Here is a 23,721-nt window from a genome sequence, read left to right as displayed (position 1 = left end):
GGTGGGGCGCATGCGCGCGCCCGCGGGAGTGCCCGGATGCAGCGGGAGGAGGCGCTGCCGCCATATTTGCCCGGAGAGCAGCGAGCTGGTAGCTGCAGAGCCCTCCGGACCCATCGGCTGCCATCCGCCCCGCGCAGTCCCCGCCGCCGCCCCGCCCGTAGGACATGGACGATCGGGAGGACCTCGTCTATCAGGCCAAGTTGGCTGAGCAGGCTGAGCGCTACGATGGTGAGCGCGCGGGCTCGGGAGGCCGTGCACGGCCGAGGGGAGAGGGAGGGAGGGAGGGAGCGGCCACAAAATGGCGGCTGGGCGGGGGAGGGGGGGCAGGGGCGGAGGAGGGGGCGCACACAAAATGGCGACGGGGAGCGCCCTGAGGGGCCGCTGGAAGCGGGGATGGGGGGCCCGGGCGAGGGGGTGTCTCGGGCCGGGGCGGGGCCCGGGGCGGGGGGCGGTGGCGGCAGGAGCCGGGAATAAAATGGCGGCCGCGAAGGGCGAGTCCTGGAGGGGGGGGCAGGGGAGCCGCCCCCGCCTCGAGGGGCCCCACAAAGAGACCCCGCTCCCCCTCACGGCGCCGCGAGGTCCGGCCGGCCCCGGCCCGCGCTGCCCCGGCCGGGCGGAGCGGAGCGAGGGCGGCTCGCCGCAGACAACGCCCATGCCGAGCGCTCGGAGGGGGGGCCCGGCCCTCGGCCCCTCACCGGCCGTGCTCGCGGGGGTCCCTGGGGACGGGGCTGCGCTTCTTTCTCTGCCTCTACCCCCGGCTGGAGATGCTGCTGCCCCTGGCAAAGGCAGAGAGAGCGAGTTCTCACCCTGCAGGGAGCGAGTACATGATTCACTACCTAAAGAAAACGCATATGCTTTCATTATGTGGTAGGAATTATTACAGGTAGTTTCACTTTCCCAGCGTTTTCTTTTCATCCTTTTTCCCCTTTAAGTTTTTGTGTTATCTCTGATCATTTAATATCCGTGATGATTTAATATCTGGGGGAAAAGGGGTAGAGGGGAGGAACTGGCAACCCTGGGTGGTGTCTCTTGCCCCAAAAATGTCTGTCTTGCAACTGTTCCTTTTAAACATGGTTCCCCTGCATATAATAGAAAGGGCCTTTAATTTTCTCGACTCTTCTAAGACTGTTACTTTGCCCTGAGAGCTGTGATTACTCATTTGAAGTGAAATAAATATATGTAAGTGAAATGTGTGAATGCAGTAACACCTCATTTAGAGAGGTAAGAAGACACTCCAAATATTTTCTGTTCCTAAATTTTTATAGACGACATGACCAAGTTCTCACCAAATGACACATAAAAAACATCTGATGGCAAAAAAACATCTGATGGCATCATAGTAGAAAATCTGGAAGATACACGTTTTTGGAGAAAAAAGGAGAAACTAAAACAAAAAGAAGGCCTAAATAAATCTCCATTCATTTAGAGTTCTGATAGGAAAATAGGTTATAATTCATAGTATCACTAAAGGAAAGCAGTCAGTCAGTCTCTGCAATAACTGAAGGACCTAGAGAAAGGAAATGCCCCCCAAAACCAGGTATTGGGGTGCCATAATTACCTTGGGAAGAGAAACACAGAATGTGTGTTGAGGAGGGAAGGGTTCTCCACCTGGCAGGGATGAGTCAGTGCCAGTGAAGGTGTTGGCTTTGGCTTGAGTGGAAACCCAACATCCTGGAGGAATCATCATCCTTGGGAGCTCTGGAGGCATGACTGTCTTTGTGGGCTTTTCTGAAGTCAGCAGTAAATCACTTTGTTAGAAGGTAACAGGACTCTACCCCATGGCACAGATCTGCAATGCAAACTTCCTGTCCACTGATAAAAATGGATTGGGAAGGATTATTGCCTCGGTGCAGCATTTCCCTGGGTGGACTTTTGGTTCTCCCAGCACCATGAATGTTTGCTAAACAAGCTGCCCAGAGCAGAATGTAGCAGACCTGTTGTGCTGTATTGCTTCTGAATGGGCCTGAGACTTGTTACAGTTTTGGAGCACTGAGCTTAAGGTTGTCTTGTTTAAATCAGTGCTCTGGGTTTTAGGAATCAGGTTGGGTCACCATAATTTAAGATGCACCCTCTGATTCTGCCAGCTGCTCTAAATGCATCTTCACTTCCTTCATGTCCATGGCCTGGAAGAAAATGTACTGTAGATACTGTTTTATCATTTAATTCTCTGTTCCTGTTCAGCTGAAACAATTAAAAATGATTGGCATAATTTGTTCTTGTTAATGTGAAATAATGCAGTTCTGCCAAGATCATAGCTGAGACTGCTGGATAATTCTGTGAACAAAGTGATTTCAGAAGCAATGTGAGGAAAGAGTCAGCCAATCCTAATTTTGCTCCTCAGTTTGATCTTTGAGGTGCACAATTAAGGACCACAGTTATTAATGGGCACATATAAAATGGGGTGATGGTAAGTACTGGCTACAGATACATTGGAATACAAATCCCTTGGGTAATTCAAATATGAGTTTGACAAATCTTTTTGTGTTTAACATTAGAATAAGTGTAAATTCTGTCCCATCTTTCTCCTGGAGACTGGAAGAATGGTGGGTTGCTATTTATGTATGGCTCCTGGCATTTATAGCAGCACTTATGGTGGGCATCCAACTGTGGCTTCTTTGGTGTTACTTACCTGACCCACTTAGGGAGTGTCTGAAGTCTTGGGAGCTGCATTTGTGAGCGGTTGGGAATCTAGTCCTGTGTCTGTGCTGTCCTCAGGATGGTGGCCCAGATTAAGAGGACAACTTTCTAGGTACTTCTGCAGTGTAAGTAGCACTTAAACCCTGATCTCCAGAGATATATTAAGAGATTTGGGTGTCTGACTATCTTCACAGATCTGCTTAGGCATGTTATGGCAAATCACAAAATGCCAGGAAGCTTAGTGGCAGTACAGGAAGCTTGGGGAGAAATCTCACTCATTGCTGTTCCTTATTGGTAGAATAATGGATAACTAAATTCACTCCTTTTTTGGAAAACAATTGGAGTGATATTGTGGAACTCTATATCAAGAGGATGTAGAGGATTCCTGTAGACTGCTGCTGAATATTGAAACCAATTCCTCTTTGTGGAGGCTGGGAACATCTTTGTTTGATGTGAGAAATGTGCTGTGGCTCAAGGCAGTCTGAGTAGATACTTCCAAGTCTTGAACTGCATCACTTGGGTGAGGTGAAACGGGAGTTTCCCCCTCAGAACCAGAGAATGGGTCGAGGTACAGGTAAGGAAAGCCCAGCCCACCATGACAGGTTTCCTGCCTCCCTGCACAGCAGGCTAACAGCAGCTCCTTTGTCTTTAGAAATGTCTTTATCACAGGCAGGAACGTGTGCAGCAGTGGGTTCAGTTCAAGATTTGAACCCTTTTTAGGAAGAGCTGTCTCCTAGTAACAGGTCTTCAGCTTAGAGCCTAATGAGGAATCAATAAGTCACAAATTAGAATTCAAGTTGCATATTAATTTTGGTTTGCAGAGGATTGGTCTCATTCAAGCAGATGTCAAGCACACTTCAGTTTTTTGGGTTCCTCTCCCCATGAATGGTTACCACTTCCCCTGTTAAAGCTCTTACTGCTGTAGTGGTGTGGGTGTGACTGCTGTCTCTGAGGTAAAAGGCAGAAAAATCTCAGCATATCCCTAAGAATTTTAGGAATCCAAGAGTTAAAATATGAGCAAGACAATGCTAAAGGAGTAAGACTGTACAATTCTTTAAGTGGGAGTTGTACACACTGGGATATAAATTGACTTGTGATTATGAGCAGTGTGTGAGAGAGGGCCTTTGTCTGGAATGGCCTTCTTGAATTTCCTGAGGTACCAGGAGCAGACAAAGGAGACAGAATTCTGCAGTTGCATGGTGAGGTCCTCTGCAAGCAGCCCAGAAGCTGAACTGGTTTCCACTATTAGAGGATTGCTCAGAGCAGATCTCAGTCAAGGGAGAGATTTATGATCAGGCCCAGGCTTAAGATGTTTGCTTTCAAACTGAAATGTTTGTTAGAAATAGTGGGGAAATCCTCTTGATTTGGAAAAGTAAATGTCCACAGCTTGAAGAGATTAGAGGAATGATATAAAAATGTTCTTGTTGCAAGAAGGACCTGTGGTAGACCATACAATTGATCATGCAGAAAATCCCACTGTTGCTAGGATAACTTGGCCCTAACCTGTGTTCTCCATGTGTGTAAAGGTACAGGGCTGTTTATTGCAGAGTCATGCTGCCAGGTTTGGAAGGGTTTTCACTGCACCAGCTGTTCCAAACCCTACACAAGGAATAGCAATATAACCCTCTGCTTTGTCCACAAATCATCATCAAGCCACTGTGCAGGTTGGATATTATTTGGGTTTTTTTTTTTCCTTCTAGAAGCCACCTGTTAGGTTCTTTTATGCTCATTTTTGTAAAACTTGCATATTGTGATAAGGAATGCATCTCATTTGTGCTTGAATTCTGGTCTGTCCCTTAGAACCAGTTCAGTTCTCTAAATAAAAGGCGGGATTAATTTTTTTTCCCCTGTGAGCAGTTGTCTGAGCTGGTGAGCTGAATGAGGCAGTTGAGAGGTCAGAGGGGTGTTGAGCTGGCAGGAGGGAATCGATTGGGATGGGTTCAGCCCTGTCTGGATGCCAAACCCAGGATTCCCTAAGAGAACAGAAAAACCTCATGCAGGCAGTGCCATGGTGTGGTAGAGGAGTTCATGGATGGCAAGAGGAGCTGAACTTGCACTTGGTTGAATTTGGAGCATCAGTGTAGTGAGCAGGGTGGTGCCCACTGATGCCAGGTGGAGGTTTTAGCTGTGGGAAATGCAGTCTGTGGCATTAATGTGCACAGTACATTCATCTCTTACTGAAGGAAACACACTGGCCCCTATTTCTTCAGTTCTTCTCATCTTTGTTCCTAGGAGTTTGCTGCTACTAAATTAGAACTTCTTGTTTGCTCCTGTGGCTCCCTCAGAAGTGCCAGCCTGCTTCCAGCCCAGATCCCTTGTGGTTCCACTGGTGGGCTTTCTCTGTTCTCAACACTTGAGGCTCATATTCATGCCCTGTTTCCTGTCTTTCAGCCAAGTGTTTATCCATGTGAGGACTTTCCTTCCTATCCCATGGCAGTTGAGTTCCTTAAAGAACCTTGGGTGAGGGACCTTGTCCAATGCCTTTGGGAAATCCAGGTAGACTATTCCAGTTATGTCTCCTTGTCCACGTGCTTCACTTGTTCAAGGCATTCCAGTAGATTTGTGAGGCAGAATGGAAGGCCATGCTATACAGGATGATGATTATGCATATACTCACTTATTCCAGGGTTTTTAAGTGTAATTCCCATTGACTTGACCCCTAGTGAGTATTGGGTTCATGGTGTTGCAGATCCCTTGAGTGTGTGCTGGAGCCCTTCTCAAGTGAGCAGTGTAAACCACTTTGTGTTTGCAGCTATTAAAGCCCTGACTGGAGGTTACACACAACAGTTTAGGGTCAGACACTTCGAGTTGCTGTGAATTGTTCCTGATCATCTTTTGTTCATTGCAAGAATGAACAAGTACAAGGCTAACACTTGTACTGAGTCTTTGAATACTGTTTATAGTCTGTGATCATCTCTGGTAGACACAAGGGAACATTTTTCTGCTGTGTCCTCCAGCTCCTCACAGCTCACAGGATGCTCATTTGCAGCTTTTTGCTCCTGAAATGCTGGAGTAGGTACTGGGCAGCAGCTTAGAAGCTCGAGGATCCTGGTTTGCTTTATTGCCCTTAGATCAGAACAGTAGAAAAGATTAAACTTCCCATGACTTTTTAGCTTTGAGTAAGGCTTATTGTTTGTCTTTGACTTTACACCCCAATCCCTGCACCTTGCTGTTCACAAACCCTTTGTAGGTGCCACCTCTGTGCCAGCCCTTGGTGCTTTCCAGGCTCTGTCTGTGTGTCCCTCCTGGTGGCTGGAGGTGACTCAGCAGGGTTTGCAGTGGGGAGCCAGCATTTTAATCACAGCAGTAGAATATAGGAACCTAAAAAATGGCCTGGTCATCATCATGACAGTTTTGTAGTATCTTGGGCAGTTGTTTGGAGTCAGCTTTTCCATAAAAATACACAGACCTGATCAGGCAGTGTGTGTGTGTTGCGGTGTTTCCTAACCAGCAGCAGGTGCTTGGGGAAGGATCTAAATCTAGGACAAGCATGTCATCCTCCAGAATGTTCCCCTCTCCTTCCACAATTTACATTTTTGGGATTTCCTGCTCTGATGGTGGCATGAGCTGACAGTAGCACAATAAGTGACAGCCACAATCACCTGAGAGGCTGGAACTTAACCACTTAAATAAAGTCTGTGTCTCTGAATCTGCATAACACTGCTTTTTCCATAATGCAGTGGAAGCTTCTCTGGATTTTGTATGCAATGAGTTGTCATTCCTGCAATAATCCTTGTTAATGAAATGTAATCTCAGACTTGTATTTTGTCTTGAATGGTCTCTGACTGAGCTTTCCACCTCCTTGTGGAAACTTCTAGATAGGTAAAACTGCACTTAAAATAAAAAATAATTTCCTCTGTTGCCAGTGTGGGTGATTTTATTTTTGCTTTCTCTTGGAGGAGATACAGATAGGTTTTCCCCTTGCTTTTGGACTGCCTGTATTCTTAAGATTTTTCATCAGGCTTAAATTTTCAGGGCTAGATTATGGCTTTACCATAGAAGACCCAGGTATGTGCATAATATTTTGTTTGTTGAAATATCAGCCCAGATTTTTGTATTTTTAAGTAAAATTGGGCTCTACTAAACTAGAAACCTTCTGTGGGTAGCCTGAAAAAGACTGATAAATGTTCTCTCTTTGGGTGGGACAGTTGTTTATGGGTGGGATTCTGATCTGTGGCTGTGTGGTTACCTAGTGACAAAATTAAGATTTTGTGGGGGAGCTCTTTCAGTTCCTGTTGTGGGTGTTGGGAGGTTGTACCCAGGGTGAGGGTGCTGCAGCTTCACAACAAATGGAGGAACCTGAGGTGCTCCCCATCCCCCAGCATCCTGTTCCCAGGGGCTGTTTAACTTACTAACAACTCAGTCATAAAACTGCTGGGCTGATAAGGGCTGTTTGCTGCTGAGGAGCAGTTGTGAGCCTGCTTTCCTTTGGCTCCCTCCTTCCTGTGGCTCTGCAGGAGGGGGAATGACCTCCTTTGCCACAGTCTGCAACACTGACCCAGGAGCTCCTTGTAGGGCAGGGCTTTGGCTTTGGCTCTGCACCAGCCATTGCTCAGCTGAGTTGGGTTTAACCTCTGGTTCAAGAGCTTGTAGATCTTCAGTCTGGTAATAAATAAAATCCTGTAGGACCCAAGCAATTGATTAAATTGGTAATGATGTGTTTGAATGTACACTGAGAACAGCTCCTCATTTACAGGGAACAGCAAGTCTTGTCTATAGTTTTTTATTTCACATTTTCACACTACACAAATGTGCTTCTAAGGAAGAGGTTGTGAAGGAAACCTGTAGAACAGTTGATAAAATGTGCCCTTTTTGGCCCAGTTGTTGCAGTTTTCTGACACAGAGCAGAAGATCTTGGAAGCTGTTGCTGTCCGTGTTCCTCAACCTCCACATTTCTGCACTCATTATTCCATGCAGATCATTGTTACATGGGATAAGTGTGAATGGATTTGTGTTGTCTTCATTAAGAGGCAGATTTTCTATAAAAGCATTGTGTACATCCAGGAGTATGACTGAAGAACTGTGCATTTAATCCCAATGGATAAAGCACAATATTAGAAACCCTTTAAAGAAAAGGCAGCATCTTCTGTAACCTCTGGGCTGCTTTCTGAAAGCAGTAAATATTAGCTTTAAAAACAAGACCTCCAAGATACCCAGGTCATGAAGCCTGCAAGTCTCAATTCCTGATTGTCATTTTTATCCCCAAGAACTGTCAGACATCTTAATCTTGAGCATAGCTCTGTTGTTTAATAAACTTCAAAATATGAGATGGCTTAATTTGCATAATTTTAAAAATTCACAGCTTTTAAGTAGATTCTTTGTATGAATGGGGTGGTGGGGTCATCCTTCAGAGAGGAAATCACAGTGCTTGCTTTATTTAAGTAGCAAATTGTAGCTATATTATATTGCCTGTAGCTTAACTGGCATCAATTTCTTATGTTTATGTTAATATTAATTGTGTGAACATGGAGTGTTCTAGGGCAGCTCTCAGATTCTTCTCACCATTTTGCAATTGCAGGGTGATGTTTTCAAAAAATTTTATCAAATCCTTGGTGGATTTTTTTTTTTTGTTACTTTCTGTGATTTGGAGAGAAGCAAAATCTGCTGATAAAAATAGAGCCACCATGAAGTGTTGTCCTCCACATATGGAGACCTGTTGGAGACTGATAACACTGATCTGCCAGGGAGCCTGCAGTCTCCATTCTGCAGTAACTTGTGCCTGTTCAGGTTGAGATTTTGACATCTGAGGGCCAAAAATGAAAGTTAAGCTTCATTTGTGTATTTAATACTGTTCTTCTCATGTGTCTTGAACAATCCCAGTGTGGTCAGGTAATGAAAGGGTTACAACTTTCTTTAAGTGGTTCAATCTTTGCTTCCATTGGAGTGTAGGAAAGCTGGCTTTGGTTTTGGTATTGATTGTTGTAACCTCAGGTTTAGAAATACTTTTCAACAGGCTTAAAATACAAATATATATTAATTCATGTTTTGTGTGTTACTTTTCAGTGTGAATGGCTGCTTGGCTTGGGTACATAGGGTTGCTGTGGGGACACTCAGGATGACTTCTTTGTTACCACTCCAAGCACCAGATTTTTCTTTTGGATGTTCATTTTCCTAGGAACAGTACTCATACATCTCTGCTTATATTCAAATCTGGATTTTATATTTCTGTTAATTACCACGTTACACTGTATTCCAGTTGAAAAATCAGTGGAGCATCCTCTGATTCCTCAGATTTCTCCTGATTGTGCCAAGAGCCAGATCACATTTGCTCACCTTTTCTCACTGTTCTCTGCTTTTTCCAGAGCACTCTGGAGAACAAACACTCCTGTAGGATTGTGCTGATAACTGTTATTAATTTTTGAAACCCTTGTAAAATACCAGATGAATATCAGATACTTCCTTTGTGTATGTGCTGATTGATTTGTTTGGAACACTCCAGGGTAAAAGTGAGGAGTAGCTGGATTAAAGGAGGGAATCTAATTAATTTCCCATGTTCTCATTAATGTACAGCTTGTATTGAATGATTTGAAAGATGCTTCTGGTGTGAGAATAATTGCCTGACCTTTTCCTCCTAGAAATGGTTGAATCAATGAAGAAGGTGGCTGGCATGGATGTGGAGTTGACAGTGGAAGAAAGAAACCTGCTTTCTGTTGCATATAAAAATGTGATTGGAGCCAGGAGAGCTTCCTGGAGAATAATCAGCAGCATTGAACAGAAAGAAGAAAACAAAGGTGGAGAAGACAAATTAAAAATGATTCGGGAATATCGGCAAATGGTAAGAGGGAGTTGGTCTTGGAGCAGAATGTCATTTGGTTCTGGTCCCTTGCCATAAACAGCCCTGCTGTTCCAGGCTGCCTGTGCTGTGCTGACCTGGAGGAGGGGGGCAGCCTTGGGAGGCTGGAGCTGTTCCTTATCTGGAGAATCAATCTCCTGGTGCAGGGGAGAGCAGTGGTGCTGCTGGGTAAACACTCAGGAGGGCTCAGGGCTGTTCCCTCAGTGCATCAGCAGCTCTGCCAAGCGTCTGAACTGCGCTGGTGCTTCCCTGCCTGCTCAGCTGGGAGGCTCCACCTGCTCAGGAGGCCTCATTCCTTCCCCTCCAGCCTCACTGACCCCAGGCAACTTAATTTTTTAATTAACCCTGTCAGAGGAGGTGTTTGGCTGTTAAACTTCCACTTCCTATAAAAGTTGCTTTGGATCACACAATGACACTTTCTGTGATTCTCTGTCCTAGAGAGTTCAAAACATTAACACTTGAAATGTCCATGGGTGGGTTCTTCAGGCTCTTCTTGGCTCCTTCTGTCACTCCTGTTCCTGGGGATGTCCTGGTCATCCCAGCTGTGAAACTTTTGTGTGTAGCAGCCTCCAGGGCCTTGCTGTTTTCTCTCTCTGAAGAGAGGGAAAAATTGATCCACATAACTTCATGGTGACTGAGTCAGTGTGTGCAGCTTTACCTAAAATGGAGAACTTGCAGCAAGCTCTGACTTGCATTGGTAAGGGCTAATGAGAGCTCCAGCTCTCAGTGAGTTTGTTCCCCCTGCCCTAAATGATGGTTCAGCACAGAGCAGGCAGCCTCCCATACTATTTAAATCCCACACACTTCTGCAGAGACTTCATCTCCATTATTTGAGGACAAGTGCCTCCACATGGTTCACATCTTCACTTCAGAGAAACACTGGAGTCTGTTCTATCACCTGGCACTGATTCATATACCAGCAATGGAAATGATCTTGGCTTGGGAATCTTCTCCCAGGAATGGCTCTGTCTCCTTGCTGTTGACTCACAGCGTTTCTGTTGCTCCATGGAATTGTTAAAGTTGGGAGTTTCTAATTTTATGCTGGCATGCTGATGGGATGAGACTCTGCCAGTTACATACAGTCCCAAATAACCTTTTCTTGATGGGTGTTTCCTAAAAGAACATAGAAAACAAGACAACAGCTATCCAGTGATTAAATTTGTTTTACATTGTGTGTTTCCAGATTCTTTTGCACAGGGTTTTGTGGGTGGTTATCATCTTCTGCCAAAGATCCTTTGGTGATGAAAAGACTTTTCTCCTGCTTTTGAAAGGACTCTGGAATCTCTTTTTGTAAAGGATGTCTGACATTCTGGATGGACTGGGGTGCAAGAAGTACAAGTTTGTGGTGCTTGAGGTGTCTGAAGGATGGAGAGGCCACCTGAAGTCAGTGTCATGCCAGCTGACTGAGCTGTGAAATCCTCAGAGGGAGGGCCTGTCAGAGCTGCACAGGAGGAGCAGTGCCCTGGACTCTCACTGGTTCCACACTGGGGAAGGGGTGGCTGTGTCTGCCCAGCTCCACAGGGACTCCTACAAGAGGTTCCTGAGCATTATCTGAAAGCCAGATCCTCTTAGTGGCTGCTGGGACACTTAATAAGGGTTGGCATCTGCTCTGAGTGTGTGAGGGTTTGGCAGGGTGGCCTGGGAGCAGGAACATGGCCCAGGTTTGGAAGCTGCTGCTCACTGTCACTGCTCAGCACTCCTGCCCTGATGTGCTCAGTGCTTCCCTGGAGAAACAGCTGCAGCAGAATTCTGCTCACTGTGATTCCCTTGTCAATAAATTCTGCCTTTTGTAGCATTTTCCAGAGTAAGTTCATTGCTGGGAAAGCCTTTTTCAGACTTGAAAGGCTCTGAAGAAGGGAAAGACATCCCAACCAACCAAACATTACCCCCCAACCCCCAAACCATGTTTGGGGGCCAACAAGGCCAAGTTTAAAGCAGTGAGGAGTTGGAAAGAACCAGAATCTGTAAAAGACACATTTCTCATCCACCAGAAGCAGCTGTGAGTGCTGCTGCAGTAGGAATTGAGAGTTTCTGTAGTGACTTTTGTGACAGTAATTCTTTGCTGGGTTGGGTGTGTGTCAGGATTTGCTGTAATTCAGCTCATGGCTCACGTGGAGGTTTTTGAGGTGGTGGCCAGTGTGGGCTGGGGCAGAACTGCAGGGATGGAGGTGCTGGGAGGGCAGGGCTGGGCTCAGGTGTGCAGTAGTGAGAGATGGAGGACACCAGACTGTGCCTCTCCCCAGGCCACTCCAGCTGAATGGAGCCAAACACATCCACAGCCATGAGGGAAAATGCCATTTATGTGCTTCCTTTGTACACAGGCTGCTCTCCTGGCTCCTGTGGCCATTTGGATCCACAAAATCCCTGAATTTCTCATCTGGCTGCATCTCTGATGAGAGCCCACTGAGGTTTGTGCTCTTCATCCTGCAGTGGGGTGTGGCTGCACACAGGGCAGTTCCTCCCTTGCTGTTTAACCAGATCCATCCTCACCCCATAACACAGAGATTGACCTGCCCCTTCCTGCTCTGGGATGTGGCACATGGAATTTGTGTTCCCAGTGCTCTGACACCCAGCCTGGGCTGTGTTTGGGGCAGCTGCCAGGCTCTGCTCCATCCCCCCTTCTTAGAGAGTGCTCACTGAGCTGCTCTGTCTGGAACTGATCCTTTTTGTACAAGAGCTTGTAGTTTTGTTGTGGGGTTTTTTGTTTATTTGTTTTAATCACCTTGATTTCTATTAAATCTTTTTAAACTAAGCTTGCTCAGGACATTTCCATTGCCCTGGACAGCAGCTGATCTCTGATAAGTGTGACTGATCCTTTAAGCAAAGCTGGAAAAGGTCTGTCTGAGATGAAATAGAGTTTGTACATGTGTGGTTATTTAACTAAAGAGGATTAGAAACTGATTTAATTCTTTGCAGTTTTGCTGAAGATCTCTCTGCAAAAGAAGTCATTGAAAAAGAGGATCAAGAGGAAAGAAGTTTGCAGGAACTGACTGCTGGCCAAAGGTTTTATAGCTTTTGTAGCCCAAGAATGTATGAAGTAGATTCTTCTCAAGTGACCATATTTCAGCACCTTTCTTAAGCATTTGTCACATTAAGTACAGCATCTTATTCTTCCTGTGAATGTCAGGGCATTCTGACATTTGTCCATGAAATTTGCTGACAGTTAATTTACCTAAAGGAACTTTTGTAAATCTGTTACTTTGTACAAGTCAGTGTGTGTGTATGTGCCAGTTTATTATTTCTTTTGGAGCTGTAATTTGAACACTTTTGGGTATAACTGCTGTGGTTACAAACCCAGATAGTTTGGGAGCTGTGTGGTGATAAAAGGATTACAAGGCCAGGAAAATGCTTAAAGGAAGAAGGAAAGCAAATGCTTGGGTGGGAGGATAGGAAGGGGTGATGGACTGAGTGGGGCTGCTCTGTGATCCAATACTTGCAGTTCCTGGCAGTTTCTTTAATGCATTTGCTTGAAATCTCTCCTTTATATGAAATCAGCTTGAGGCAGAGTTCTTCCCTTCAGTGTAGCTGTGAAAGTTGCTGTGAAATGATGAGAAAGCAGCAATGGATGGGAGGCTGTGCATGAAACCAAGCACTGCTGCTGGGCTGGGCTGGGGGCTCAGAGCCCCCCTGGTCTGGGCAGTGCTGGTGGCACAGGGGGGGTTCAGCTGCCCTGGGTGTGCTCAGTTCCTTTGCCTGCAGGTGTGAAACTGTGCTGAACCCTGACCTCATAGGCCTTGCTTTATGTTTGGAACTGGAAACAATGAAGGTTCATGTGAATGTTTTCAGTTCAGATTATTCAAATCCAGTATCTGTTTTTAAATCAGGCTTTATGTGCTGTATTTTTGGCCACAGATTTCACTGTCAGTGTTGATGATTTCTGCTTTTTCACTGAGTCGCTGCGCTTTGTGTTTTTCACCTGCTTCTGGAGCTTGTTTTCATCTTGTACCTGACCTTTGTTTGTGTGCACATCTTGATTCTGTTCTGATACTCCATGATTTTTGTCTTAAGGCTCTAATTTTAGAGCTTTGCCTCCAAGGACTCAGTAGGACCTGTTGTGAGGGTGCCATTTCACTCTGGGGTATAATGGAGTTGGGCTGATTCAGGTTAATTACCTTCAAATTGTCCCCTTTGCTGTTACCACTTTCAGGGCAGCCTTCTGGGATCAAAAATGGAAGGAATTGAGTTGTGCAAGCCTTGCAGTGAGGAATTACATCCTGAGACAAACAATGCAATGGTCTAGCAAGATGTCTTCCAAGGAGTTTCCAGTTCCACTGTTCAGTTCCCCATTTCATCATCCATCAGTCCCTGCCTCTTGTGTGTTCCAGCTGAATGTGCAGAACTGTTTTGCTTAATGCACCTGTGGAGCAGCTGCATTTTATTTATTTTGCTTCTGTCTTAACCCTCTTTGGAATTTCATGATATTACCTGTTTGATATTTGGGTACTTTTGAAAGCTTTTAGGCTTAAGTGCTCACCCTGCCCCCTCTTCTAATTTTTTGTTATATTTTTACTTTTCTTTATAGGTTGAGACTGAACTGAAGTTAATCTGTTGTGACATTCTGGATGTACTGGACAAACACCTCATTCCAGCAGCTAACACTGGCGAGTCCAAGGTTTTCTATTACAAAATGTAAGTACAGGCCTGAAATAGAGACAGAAATCTTCAAATACACTGTTGTGTATTGCAGCTCTTAGATGTAAGAACAACAGTTTTTATTGAATTGCTGATGTAGAAATCACATCTCTGCTTGGATTTTTTTATTTTGCATCAGCTGAACATTTATAAAGAGAAGAAAAGGTGTGTCTTGTAGTGATGGTTTAAAATTCCCTCAGCTCCTGGTGCAGTGTGTAAATATCTAAAAACACTTTAATTTCAGCTGTTAATTTAATGGCTGGTGGGCAAACAAGGATTACTGACTTCCCACTGCTTCTGTTCTCAGGAAGGGGGACTACCATAGGTATCTGGCTGAGTTTGCCACAGGAAATGACAGGAAGGAGGCTGCAGAGAACAGCTTGGTGGCTTACAAAGCTGCTAGTGACATTGCAATGACAGAACTCCCACCAACACATCCCATCCGCTTAGGACTTGCGCTCAACTTCTCTGTATTCTACTATGAAATTCTTAATTCTCCTGATCGTGCCTGCAGGTAGGTGGGATATGGCAATGCTGTGTGAGTACCAGCCAAGGCAGGACTAACTGCTTTTCCTGCTGATGTTTGCTGTGATTGGTGTCAGTTCACTGGGAAGATTTTTACTGTTTTTTGGAGTCCAAGCTGCCACCTGTTTGTGTGGGAGTAATGAGAGGCAGCACAGTGATAACCTTGAATTGATCAGCTGATGGCAGCTCAGAGCTTGCCAGGTTAACTCTGTGCATGCCCTCAGACTGCCCAAGGTGTGAGGTGATTTAACCTCTCTTGCACAGGCTGGAGGGGGTGGTGGCACTGATTTCTGTGGCCTGTGAGCATGTGCAGAGTGGCAGTTATTGAAGCAAATACCATTCCTCTAAGGTTTTAGCAGCACTTAATCAAGATGTAGAAATGCTTAACAAAACAAATATTGAGTAAAAAGTTTCTTAGATCACATAAAGTGGCTGATGTTAAGTTGTGCTTCTGGATTGTTTGTGTTCAGCAGTATTTGTTACATCTTTGTTGTGTCACTGCAGGTTGGCAAAAGCAGCTTTCGATGATGCTATTGCAGAACTGGATACACTGAGTGAAGAAAGCTATAAGGACTCTACACTTATCATGCAGTTGTTACGTGATAACCTGACACTATGGACTTCAGACATGCAGGGTGATGGTGAGTGAGTGCTGCTGGGGAAGCTCCTGAGCCAGGAGCAGAGTGTGGAAATGGAGAGCCTTTGGGTCACTTCTGTCTCTCCTAATAATGACCCTCCTGTCCTGCCTTAGCACTGACCAGGTGACAGGGGTGACTCTGGGGTCTTCTGAGCTCTCACTTGAAGGAAGGAGCAACACTTTGTTTGTCCCTCCCCACATGACTGTAAAAGCAGTGACTCCATTTATTTCATCTTTTCTTTCTTTCATGCTCATCTCTGGCTGTCATTCCAAGCAGATGTGACCCTCCAGTGCAGGAGGGAGCACTGCAGATCCTTAGTTCCCCTTCATTCCAGGTCTCTCCATGTTCTCACTGCCACAGCAAGTGCCAAATGTGTCCCTGGCAGCACCAGAGGGTGGGACATGGATGCTTCTGTTCACTAGCAAAGGATGGCACACATTTATGAAGTGGTTTTGGCACACTGAATGGACTTTCCCAACACCTAAACTTTTCACATTCAATGCTTAGTACAAATCTACTCATTTTAGGGTTTCTCTTGGAGAGACAAATGAGAAGAGCTGACTTCTTTACTTGTAACTTCGAGGGGAAGATATAAGTCCTGCTAAGATTATTTTGGGTACCTACAAATGCCCAGAGCTTAGAAACAGCACTGCTGAACTTCACATAAATATGTGAATGTCTTAAATTATTGGCAAGCTGTTCCTTGTAGCCACACAGCATTCTTGGGTGTATTTCACTGGTGCTGTGTCCATTTGAAAGCAAATGCAGAATCTTTTAACTTCCCAATTTCCTGTTCTTGTGTAGGATGATGGGTTTGTTGTGAAGTGTTGTTACTCCATAGCTTCTCACTGCTCTTTGGGCTGCTGAGGCTGGGAATGCTGTAAATGTGTGGGCTCTTGGCTCCTGGTTTACTCCACATCCCAGTGTTTAAGGCTCTTGCACCTCCCTTTTCAAGGATGATCTCTGGTGCAGGATGGACCCTGGATGCATCTGTAGACTTTTCTCTAAAACATTTCAGGTGTTGAATGCCTTCCTTGCCATGAATAGGCATTAGAGAGGAGAAATGTATTTCAAATTCCCTCCATTTAGATACAACCTTTACTTTTTTTTATTGGAGCCAAATACCCTGGTAGTCTGTGGAAGCCATTTTAGTGCAGTAACAAGGTTGGATCAGTGTGGGACAGTACCAATCTCTTCCAAACATTGCCTTCCAAAAGTTCCTGATCTGCTCAGAGCTGATGTCTCTCATGGATATTGTAGAAGTTCCACAGGATTATTTAGATTTTGAAAAAAGAAATAGAAGTCTAAATTTCTTGCTCCACAGCATGGAAATAGATATTTTTGTTATTCCTGAAGCAGTTCAGGTTGTCCTGGTTACTGATGCCAGAAAGATAATGATGACAGAGTTGAAGATACTGTAGGACTGCTTAAAATCTTGGTGGAATTCTTCAGATCCAGAGAAGTGATAATGTAGAATGTTCAGACACAGGTGCAAAGTTGAGTTTCCTCATACTTTGCTAATACTCTGAGTGCATTTCCAGAGCTCCATATTCCCAAATGAGCAGAGCCTTTGAACAATAAATCAGTGGTGGCACAGTGAGCACAGGGAATGGGAGAGGCTTGGAAAGGGCTTGTCCCTGGCATTAAGCTTTTCCCTTTTCCATTTCAGCCCTGTAGGGATGTAAAGCCAGGCTTGACCCAGCTGCTGCTCTCCCATCCCAGTCCCTGTAGCTTTCCCATAGCCCAGATGAGTGTTGAGTTTATTTCCACACTTGTAATTTCATCTCCATATGATTCCTGTTCTCCCCTTCTTTCCTGCTGTATAGATTCCTAAAGGAAAGTCCAACTGTTCATTTCCTAAAAACTCTACTTTGTAAGTCTCTTGTTGTGGCTCACTGGAGTTTTCAGTGTCAGTTTTCCTGTCACTAACAGTGCCTGCCTCTGTCACCTGCTGCTGACAAATGCTTGTGTCCCTGCTGCCACTCCTGTGGCACCTGTCCCTGCCCAGGGGGGATGTGCTTCCCCAGGATCCAGAGTAACTCAGGTGGTTGGGAGCTGAGCTGCAGTCCTGGATGGATAGAGGAGTATTTGGGCATGGGGAGTACTCACAGTGACCTGGTAGAGGAGCATTGCTCAAGTGTGTTGGTTAGAGCATGCTCAGATCTTCTAGTCTGGGTTAAAGCCTCTGCTTTCCTCTCTTAAACAGAATTCTGTCTGTAAACTTTATTGTTGTTGAATGTCCTGTGTTCCTCTTCCAAAATCTATTTCCTATTTTACCTGGTGCTAATCCTGAATCTGGACATGCTCTGAGCAAACATTCTGGTTATCTGCTGGAAGTTACCAGTCTCATTTGATTGGGTTTTATTGCAAATGAAGTTTTTAATTACTAATTTCTGTTTATTGCCCTTAAGAGAGTCTCATGTTAATGTGGTTACAGATAATTGTTAGCGTTTTTTCAGCCTCCCTTATCAATTAAGTGACTTGTGCATGTGTGATGGCACCAGCTGAGTACCTGGAGCTTGCCCAGGTGCTGCAGGATTTTGGTCAAGCCCTGCAGAAGGTGTTGCATGGAGCTCCCTGGGGCAGCTGGAAGTAACCAAAGTGCAGGAGTCTCATGGACAGCCCCACCCCACTGCATGGCACAGCCATTCATTTCCACAGGATGGTTTTATTTAATTACCTTAAATCCAGGGTTTCTGTCAGGTTGGACTCACAGTAGGGTGTTTTTCATACACTGAGGGCAGGAGTTACCAAAGGTAACTATAAAATTCCCTGAAGTGCTTTGCTGTTGAGGCTTTAGTGGGTTTGGGGAGGGATTTGCAGATCCAGGGCTGTTGTTCCACAGCTGCTGCCGTGGTTTCTGCCTGGGCTCTCCAGCCCTTGCTCACCTGAGTGGTGTCAGGTTTCAGGGCTGGGTTTGTTTGTCCCCACACGTTCCAATGGCCTGGCTGCAGTTGTGTGAGAGGGTGCAGGTGATTCCAAGGCTTTGTTTCCATGGGAATGCTTCACTCTGGAGCTGGCAGTGTGGAGTGGGAGAGTGAGCGTGTATTGCATGGAAATATTAATCTCTAGGTGCTTGTTAAGCTGTTCTACAGCTCTCAGGTTGGAATGGTGACATTTTCCTTCCTTCTTCTCACTTCCACAGGTGAAGAACAGAATAAAGAAGCGTTGCAGGATGTGGAAGATGAAAACCAGTGAGACACAAAGGCCAACAAGAGAACCCATCTCTGACCACCCTCCCCCTTCCCCACAAAAACCCTCAGTGTCACTCTGAGAACCACCAAATCTGACTTTTACATTGGGTCTCAGAATTTAGGTTCCTGCCCTGTTGGGTTTCTTTATTTTTATTTTTTTTACACAGTTTAAAAGTTCTTAAAGGCAAGAGTGAATTTCTGTGGATTTTACTGGTGCCAGCTTTTAGGTTCTTTAAGACACTAACAGGACTGCATAAAGGCTCTTTCAGCATTACTGTATTGTCTCTGCCAGCTGTGGTGACATTGCCATCAGACCTGGATGTGACACCCTGAAGGCCGTGTAGGGAGAGATTGGTCCTGGCCAGGTAGTGCTCATTGTGGTGGCATCTTTCTTTTTTTATAACTGTTTAAACTGAATTTTATACCAATGTTTCAACTTAATTGGGTGTTTAGCTTGAAGTTGCGAGGTTGCATTTGGGACATTTCTTGTAGTGGTTTTACTGTATAAAAACAAAAAGTTTCCAAACTGCTGAAACGTTGCTGAAAATCATGGTGCTGGTAACAGTTCAACAATCCGTGGCTGCTCATTCTTGCCTGTTCTTTACTTTCCCTCCAAGCAGGTTAGCATTGAAGGTGGCATTGATAAGCCTGCATGCGTGTTCAATATTTTTTCTTTTCTCCCTCCCCTCTCCCCATCTCCCTTCGCTCGCTCAACCTCTTTTGTTCAGTATGTGTAACTTGAAGCTAATTTGTACTACTGGATATCTGACTGGAGCCACAGATACAGAATCTGTATTGTTCTTACTGAAACACAGCATGGAATTAACATTAAACTTAAATAAAACAAACCTAAATTAAAAATGCCAACCATCACTATGAATTCTTTTAGGATAATAACTTTCCTTTGTTGCTTGTGCTAGGAACAGTTGGAGGGGGAGAGAGTAGCAGGAACAGCCTTGTTCTTCAGACAGGAGCTAAGGAAGATGTGTGAGCGTGAGTTGTGCTGCTGGGAGCAGCCTTTTATCCAGTCTTGCCCTGTATAAACCCTTGGGAAATGGTTGGTGAATTCCTCCCACCTGCTGTTCCAGTTCCATAGAGGGAGAGAAGGGACTCAGGGTATCTGCTCTGCTGGGATAACCTGCTCCTTGGAAAGGACACAGAGCTGGGGTCAGCCTCCCCCAAACCACGTAAGGAAACAGCACCAAAGACAAGGGGAGTTGGTTTTTCATAAAAATTTATTCAGCGTAGTCTGGCAGAGGTTATACACCAACATCTGCAGCGTGCCCTGCACACACTGAGCACAGCTGGCAGGGCTGGACAAGGGCATCAGGAACCAGAGCAGGAGAGGGAGCTGAGGCTGTGAGAGGCTGCAGGGGCTGGGAGGCACTCGGGGCTGGCTGTGGCTGCAGCAGCACGGAGGGAAGGGTGTCTGAGGCAGGGGGGGCTGGGCTGTGGGGCTGTGCAGCAATTCCCCATGCAGCCCTGCACCCTCAGCTGTTTGCACTGAAGGAAGGTGCTGAGGAGGAGCCTGTGCTGCAGCCAGCACCCACCCCTGTGTCCCTGGAGCCGTGGGACAGCAGCACTGAGGCTCTGCTATAAATACTGTGGGAATCAGAGTTCCAGTTCTGGAGCAAGAGGAAAAGCCATTTTTCCTGAAGGTGCTCTGAGCCTGCGGAGCTGTGAGGGAAGGGGCAGTGGGGACTCCCAGACAGGGAAAGAAGGGAAGTGGGGGATGCTCATGTTCATCCCATGGCCAGCCCAGAGCAGTGTAACCTCTGCAGTTTGTATTACATTGTGTTTGTGTGGATATGAAAAATTCCTATGGTATAAAAATAGAGAGCAAGAAATGGGACAGCTGACTTCAAAAAAAGATAAAAGTCTCTGGCTCCTGATCAGTGAAGTTACATCATGGGTTTTTAAGGTTATGCCTTGTATAACCATAAACTAAAACCAACAAAAATTCCAAATCTAAAACATAAAATTTCCACATCAACTCCATCTCTCGTAGTGCATCTCGTGCTTGGCTATAAAGTATTTACAGGTTTTACTCATTTACACAATATGGCTTCACTATATTTGTAACACAAAGCATTAAAACACCTCTGAGCAAAATTCTTCATAAAACATTCTGAATACAAAGTTTGGCATTTCAGTGATTTGGCTGAGAAAGCAGCAGAGTTACTTGTTTTCTGATTGTGCTTTTTTTGGTGATGACAAGCACAAATTTTGGTCATTTCCATCAGGGCTTAAACTCCTTCTCCAAGCCCAGCTGAAGGTGCTGAGCTGTGGTTGCAGGGATGCTGTGCTGGACCCACCTTCAGGCAGGGAAGGAGGAGAGGAGAAGGCCTTTGTCTGGGACTTTGAGAGTAAGAGGAGAGAGCAGGGATGAATTTTGTGGTTGTTCTGAAAGTGCAGGTCTTTGGTAGTAACAGAAAGAGCAAAGCGAGGAGGGGGGGATTGCTGGGAGCAACGTTCAGCCAATTCTGTGGAGAGGAGGGAAGGTCCTGGAGCAGGGAATTGTTCATCATCGGGAATTCAGCCGAGGAGCCACCTGCAGGAGGAGGACAGGTTTGGAAATGTGTTCAGAATCCTGCAAAAGACACTGAACATGCTGATTTTAATTCCTGAACATGCTGAGGCTGCTGTGAGGATGGGCAGCCCTCTGGTTCTGGAAGGAGTGTCAGGCCAGTCTGGATTTGTGCTGGATTTATTTTTGAATAAGCTGGGGTCTGACAGTGCATAAATCAGCTGTGGGGCTGATCTGACTGTCAGGATCACCACAAACAAGCTGAGAAAGGGAGAGGATTTTGTTTGAGTTTTTAAATGTATCTAAAATTTGATTTGCTATGAAGCAAATGAATCTTAGGGGGTGGAAATAAAAAGTGAGGACAGTCCCTTGCTGAGTGTGAGTTTGGCAGCAGGAGCCCTGTGCCCAGCTCCAAGTAGGGGAAAGGCTGGGATAGCAGGGCAGGAACATCCCCTGGCTGTGTCCCAGGCCCCAGAGCTGCTTGGATCCAGGGTGAGTGATCCCCAGCCCACACTCACCACTGTCAGATGCCCGTTCTTGGCTTTGGCTATGAGCAGCTCCGAGCCCGAGATGAAGTCGATGATCCCTTCTTTGCCTTGTCCCACTGTGAACTTTATGCTGTGAGGAGCAGAGGGTGACAACAGCCCTGGTGAGGGTGTGGGACTTCCCAGGAGCTGGGTGCTAACAGAGCTGCAGCAGATGTGCTCTGGAGCCTTGGCTGGGGTGGATTGGGTACATTTGGGTGGGTACAGGAAGAAGCAGGGCCCTGGTGTCACTCACCTGCCCTGGTTGATGTTGACATTGTTGATTTTGTTGGCCAGAATTGCTGTTTTTGTCAGTGTCTCAATCACGTGGTCACTCTGCAGGACAACATCACCCTGGGAGGGGAATCCATGCTTTAGGATCATGGCTTTGGTGTCACTGCACCAAAACTAAACTGCTGGAAGGGACAGGGGACAGGGACAGCACCAGACGGGGCAAACGAGCACTGCTGAGCCCCGGCTGAGAACACAGGGAAATAGCAGTGAAAGGGCTGGCACAAAGTCACAGCCCTGTCCCTTTGTCACCCCCTGCTCCCAGCTGGATGTGCTCCCTGGAGGAGGGAGGGATGAGCCCCCAGTACCTTCTGCTTGTTGTCCTCACAGTGCACGTGCAGCACAAACAAGTTGTCACTCAGGCTGCTGACAGAGATGCCTGGGGAGAGATGGGAGTGTCACAGCACTGCCAGGAGCTGGGGAGGGCTCCCAGCCTCTCAGGAGTGCAGCAACTGTTCCACCCAGCCCACTGGGGGGCTGCAGGGGGCTGAGGGGATAGCCAGGGCCCACTGAGCAGGGTCAGCAGTTTCCCCCCCAGTCAGATATTCCAAGGGCCAAAAGCTGCAGCAGTGGCTCAGGGAGCTGCAGTGCAGGAATGGTGCAGCTCCCCCATGGGCAGGCCCTGCAACTGGGAAATCACTGATGAGGGGCAGGGCTGAAAGGAGACTAATTTGAGTCATTTTGGTGACATTTATGGAGCTTCATTTTAGAAAAACGCAATTCCAAGATACTAAAGTGCTTGCCAGGATCAGCTCAGCCCATTCTTGTCCAGGACAAAGACAAAGTGGAGTGTGTAGTGCTGAGGAGCAGGGTGGGGGGTGCCCAGGCCAGCCTGTGCCATCCCCACCTGTCAGGTTGCAGTAGTCAATGCGCTGCTTGATCTTGGACTCCTCCACCACGATGGCCGAGCTGTGGGTGAGCAGCAGCTGCCGGGCCCTCGCCTTGTAGCCCTTCCTGTCGTACTTGACCACGGGCACTGCATACTGAAACACGAGTGAGCAGGGCCAGGGCCCCCCTGGGCACTGCCAGCCCCCAGCAGGCACCAGCCAGGCCTTGGCTAACCAGGAATGCAGAAATTCTCTGTGCCAGAACCTCCTCCCTGCCCCAGAGCAGCTCTGGTGCCTGCCCTGCCTGGGGACTGGGACACCCAAGGGGCTTTTCCCCCTTCCCCTCCAGCTCTAACCCATTCAATTCCCATTCAATTCTTAACTGCCATCATTAAACTGCCCAAATCTCCACTTTCTAATCCATCAACTCTTCCCAGACTGCCCTCAAAAGTATTACAAGCTTAATATAAAATTCTTGCTGTACTTTCTCCAGAAATCTAATTTGCCCTTCTGCTGAATAACTGGGAGCTTGACAAAAGCTTGACATCTCTCACCTTAAGTGCTTCATTTTCTAATGCTTGGAGGACTTTAGCATTTATTTCTTCTCTACCTGTATTAAAACCAAAGAGGTGGGGGGTCAGAAAGGAATTTCCAGCAAGGAAAGAGTTCATTAATCCCCCCCTTCCCTCCCCCTGTTACACTTGGCAACCCCCACTCACCCAGTCGAGTGTTGATGAAGAGCCTGGGAACACTCTGAGGATAATTGTCTTTTTTACCCTTGAATATCTCACTGGCAATTACTTTTTGTTCCAACTGCAAGGACAAAAGAAGTGTTCTTATTTAGTAGAAAAATTTTCCTCATTAAAAAGATACGTCTGTGTTAGAAGAGATGTTCCCTTTGTGGTTTTATTAGCAGTCATAATTGGATGAGGAGTCACCCTAAACTTTCAGCCCCTGTCAGTGACAGCCCTGGGCTCCTTTGCCCCAAGAACAAACCAGGGGCTGGGAAAGTGGGAAATCCCTCCTGTGACACAGGACAAGGCATCTGGGGTGATTTACAGGGAAAATGGGGATAAAAGTGGCTCCTTATCAGTGAGTCTGGTCTGCTGGGGGAAAGCAGCTGCTGAGCTGAG

General features: G+C 46.2%; 2 protein-coding genes across 6 annotated transcripts in view; one reads left to right on the top strand and one right to left on the bottom strand.

Annotated features, from left to right (window-relative positions):
- The first annotated feature begins 22 nt into the window (after nucleotides 1–22).
- On the top strand, nucleotides 23–19,286 carry YWHAE (tyrosine 3-monooxygenase/tryptophan 5-monooxygenase activation protein epsilon). 2 transcript variants are annotated; one of them, XM_074557320.1, is made up of 7 exons: nucleotides 23–228; nucleotides 9,213–9,412; nucleotides 13,953–14,059; nucleotides 14,370–14,576; nucleotides 15,092–15,228; nucleotides 17,052–17,098; nucleotides 18,371–19,286. In XM_074557320.1, the coding sequence occupies exons 1-6, from the start codon at nucleotides 165–167 to the stop codon at nucleotides 17,057–17,059; spliced, it is 723 nt and encodes a 240-aa protein (XP_074413421.1). In that variant the 5' UTR covers nucleotides 23–164; the 3' UTR covers nucleotides 17,060–17,098; nucleotides 18,371–19,286. The 2 variants fall into 2 exon arrangements, with proteins under 2 accessions (XP_074413421.1, XP_074413420.1); XM_074557319.1 differs by lacking the exon at nucleotides 17,052–17,098 and having other exon boundaries at nucleotides 24–228.
- The window catches only part of MYO1C (myosin IC), a 52,594-nt gene continuing 47,431 nt past the window's right edge, over nucleotides 18,559–23,721 (bottom strand). For all 4 annotated transcript variants that reach the window (XM_074557308.1, XM_074557310.1, XM_074557311.1 and 1 more), the window contains 7 exons: nucleotides 23,308–23,401; nucleotides 23,143–23,198; nucleotides 22,609–22,744; nucleotides 22,070–22,140; nucleotides 21,727–21,824; nucleotides 21,465–21,564; nucleotides 18,559–20,970 (listed from right to left, as the gene is read on the bottom strand). In XM_074557308.1, coding sequence (XP_074413409.1) covers nucleotides 20,944–20,970; nucleotides 21,465–21,564; nucleotides 21,727–21,824; nucleotides 22,070–22,140; nucleotides 22,609–22,744; nucleotides 23,143–23,198; nucleotides 23,308–23,401 — 582 coding nt within the window. In that variant the 3' untranslated portion in view covers nucleotides 18,559–20,943. The remainder of the gene's footprint in view (nucleotides 20,971–21,464; nucleotides 21,565–21,726; nucleotides 21,825–22,069; nucleotides 22,141–22,608; nucleotides 22,745–23,142; nucleotides 23,199–23,307; nucleotides 23,402–23,721) is intronic.

The sequence above is a fragment of the Zonotrichia albicollis genome, chromosome 22, assembly GCF_047830755.1.
Source record: "Zonotrichia albicollis isolate bZonAlb1 chromosome 22, bZonAlb1.hap1, whole genome shotgun sequence".
NCBI lineage: Eukaryota > Metazoa > Chordata > Aves > Passeriformes > Passerellidae > Zonotrichia > Zonotrichia albicollis.
The sequence above is the reverse complement of the archived record's forward strand: the minus strand, read 5'-3'. Positions and strand labels throughout refer to the sequence as shown.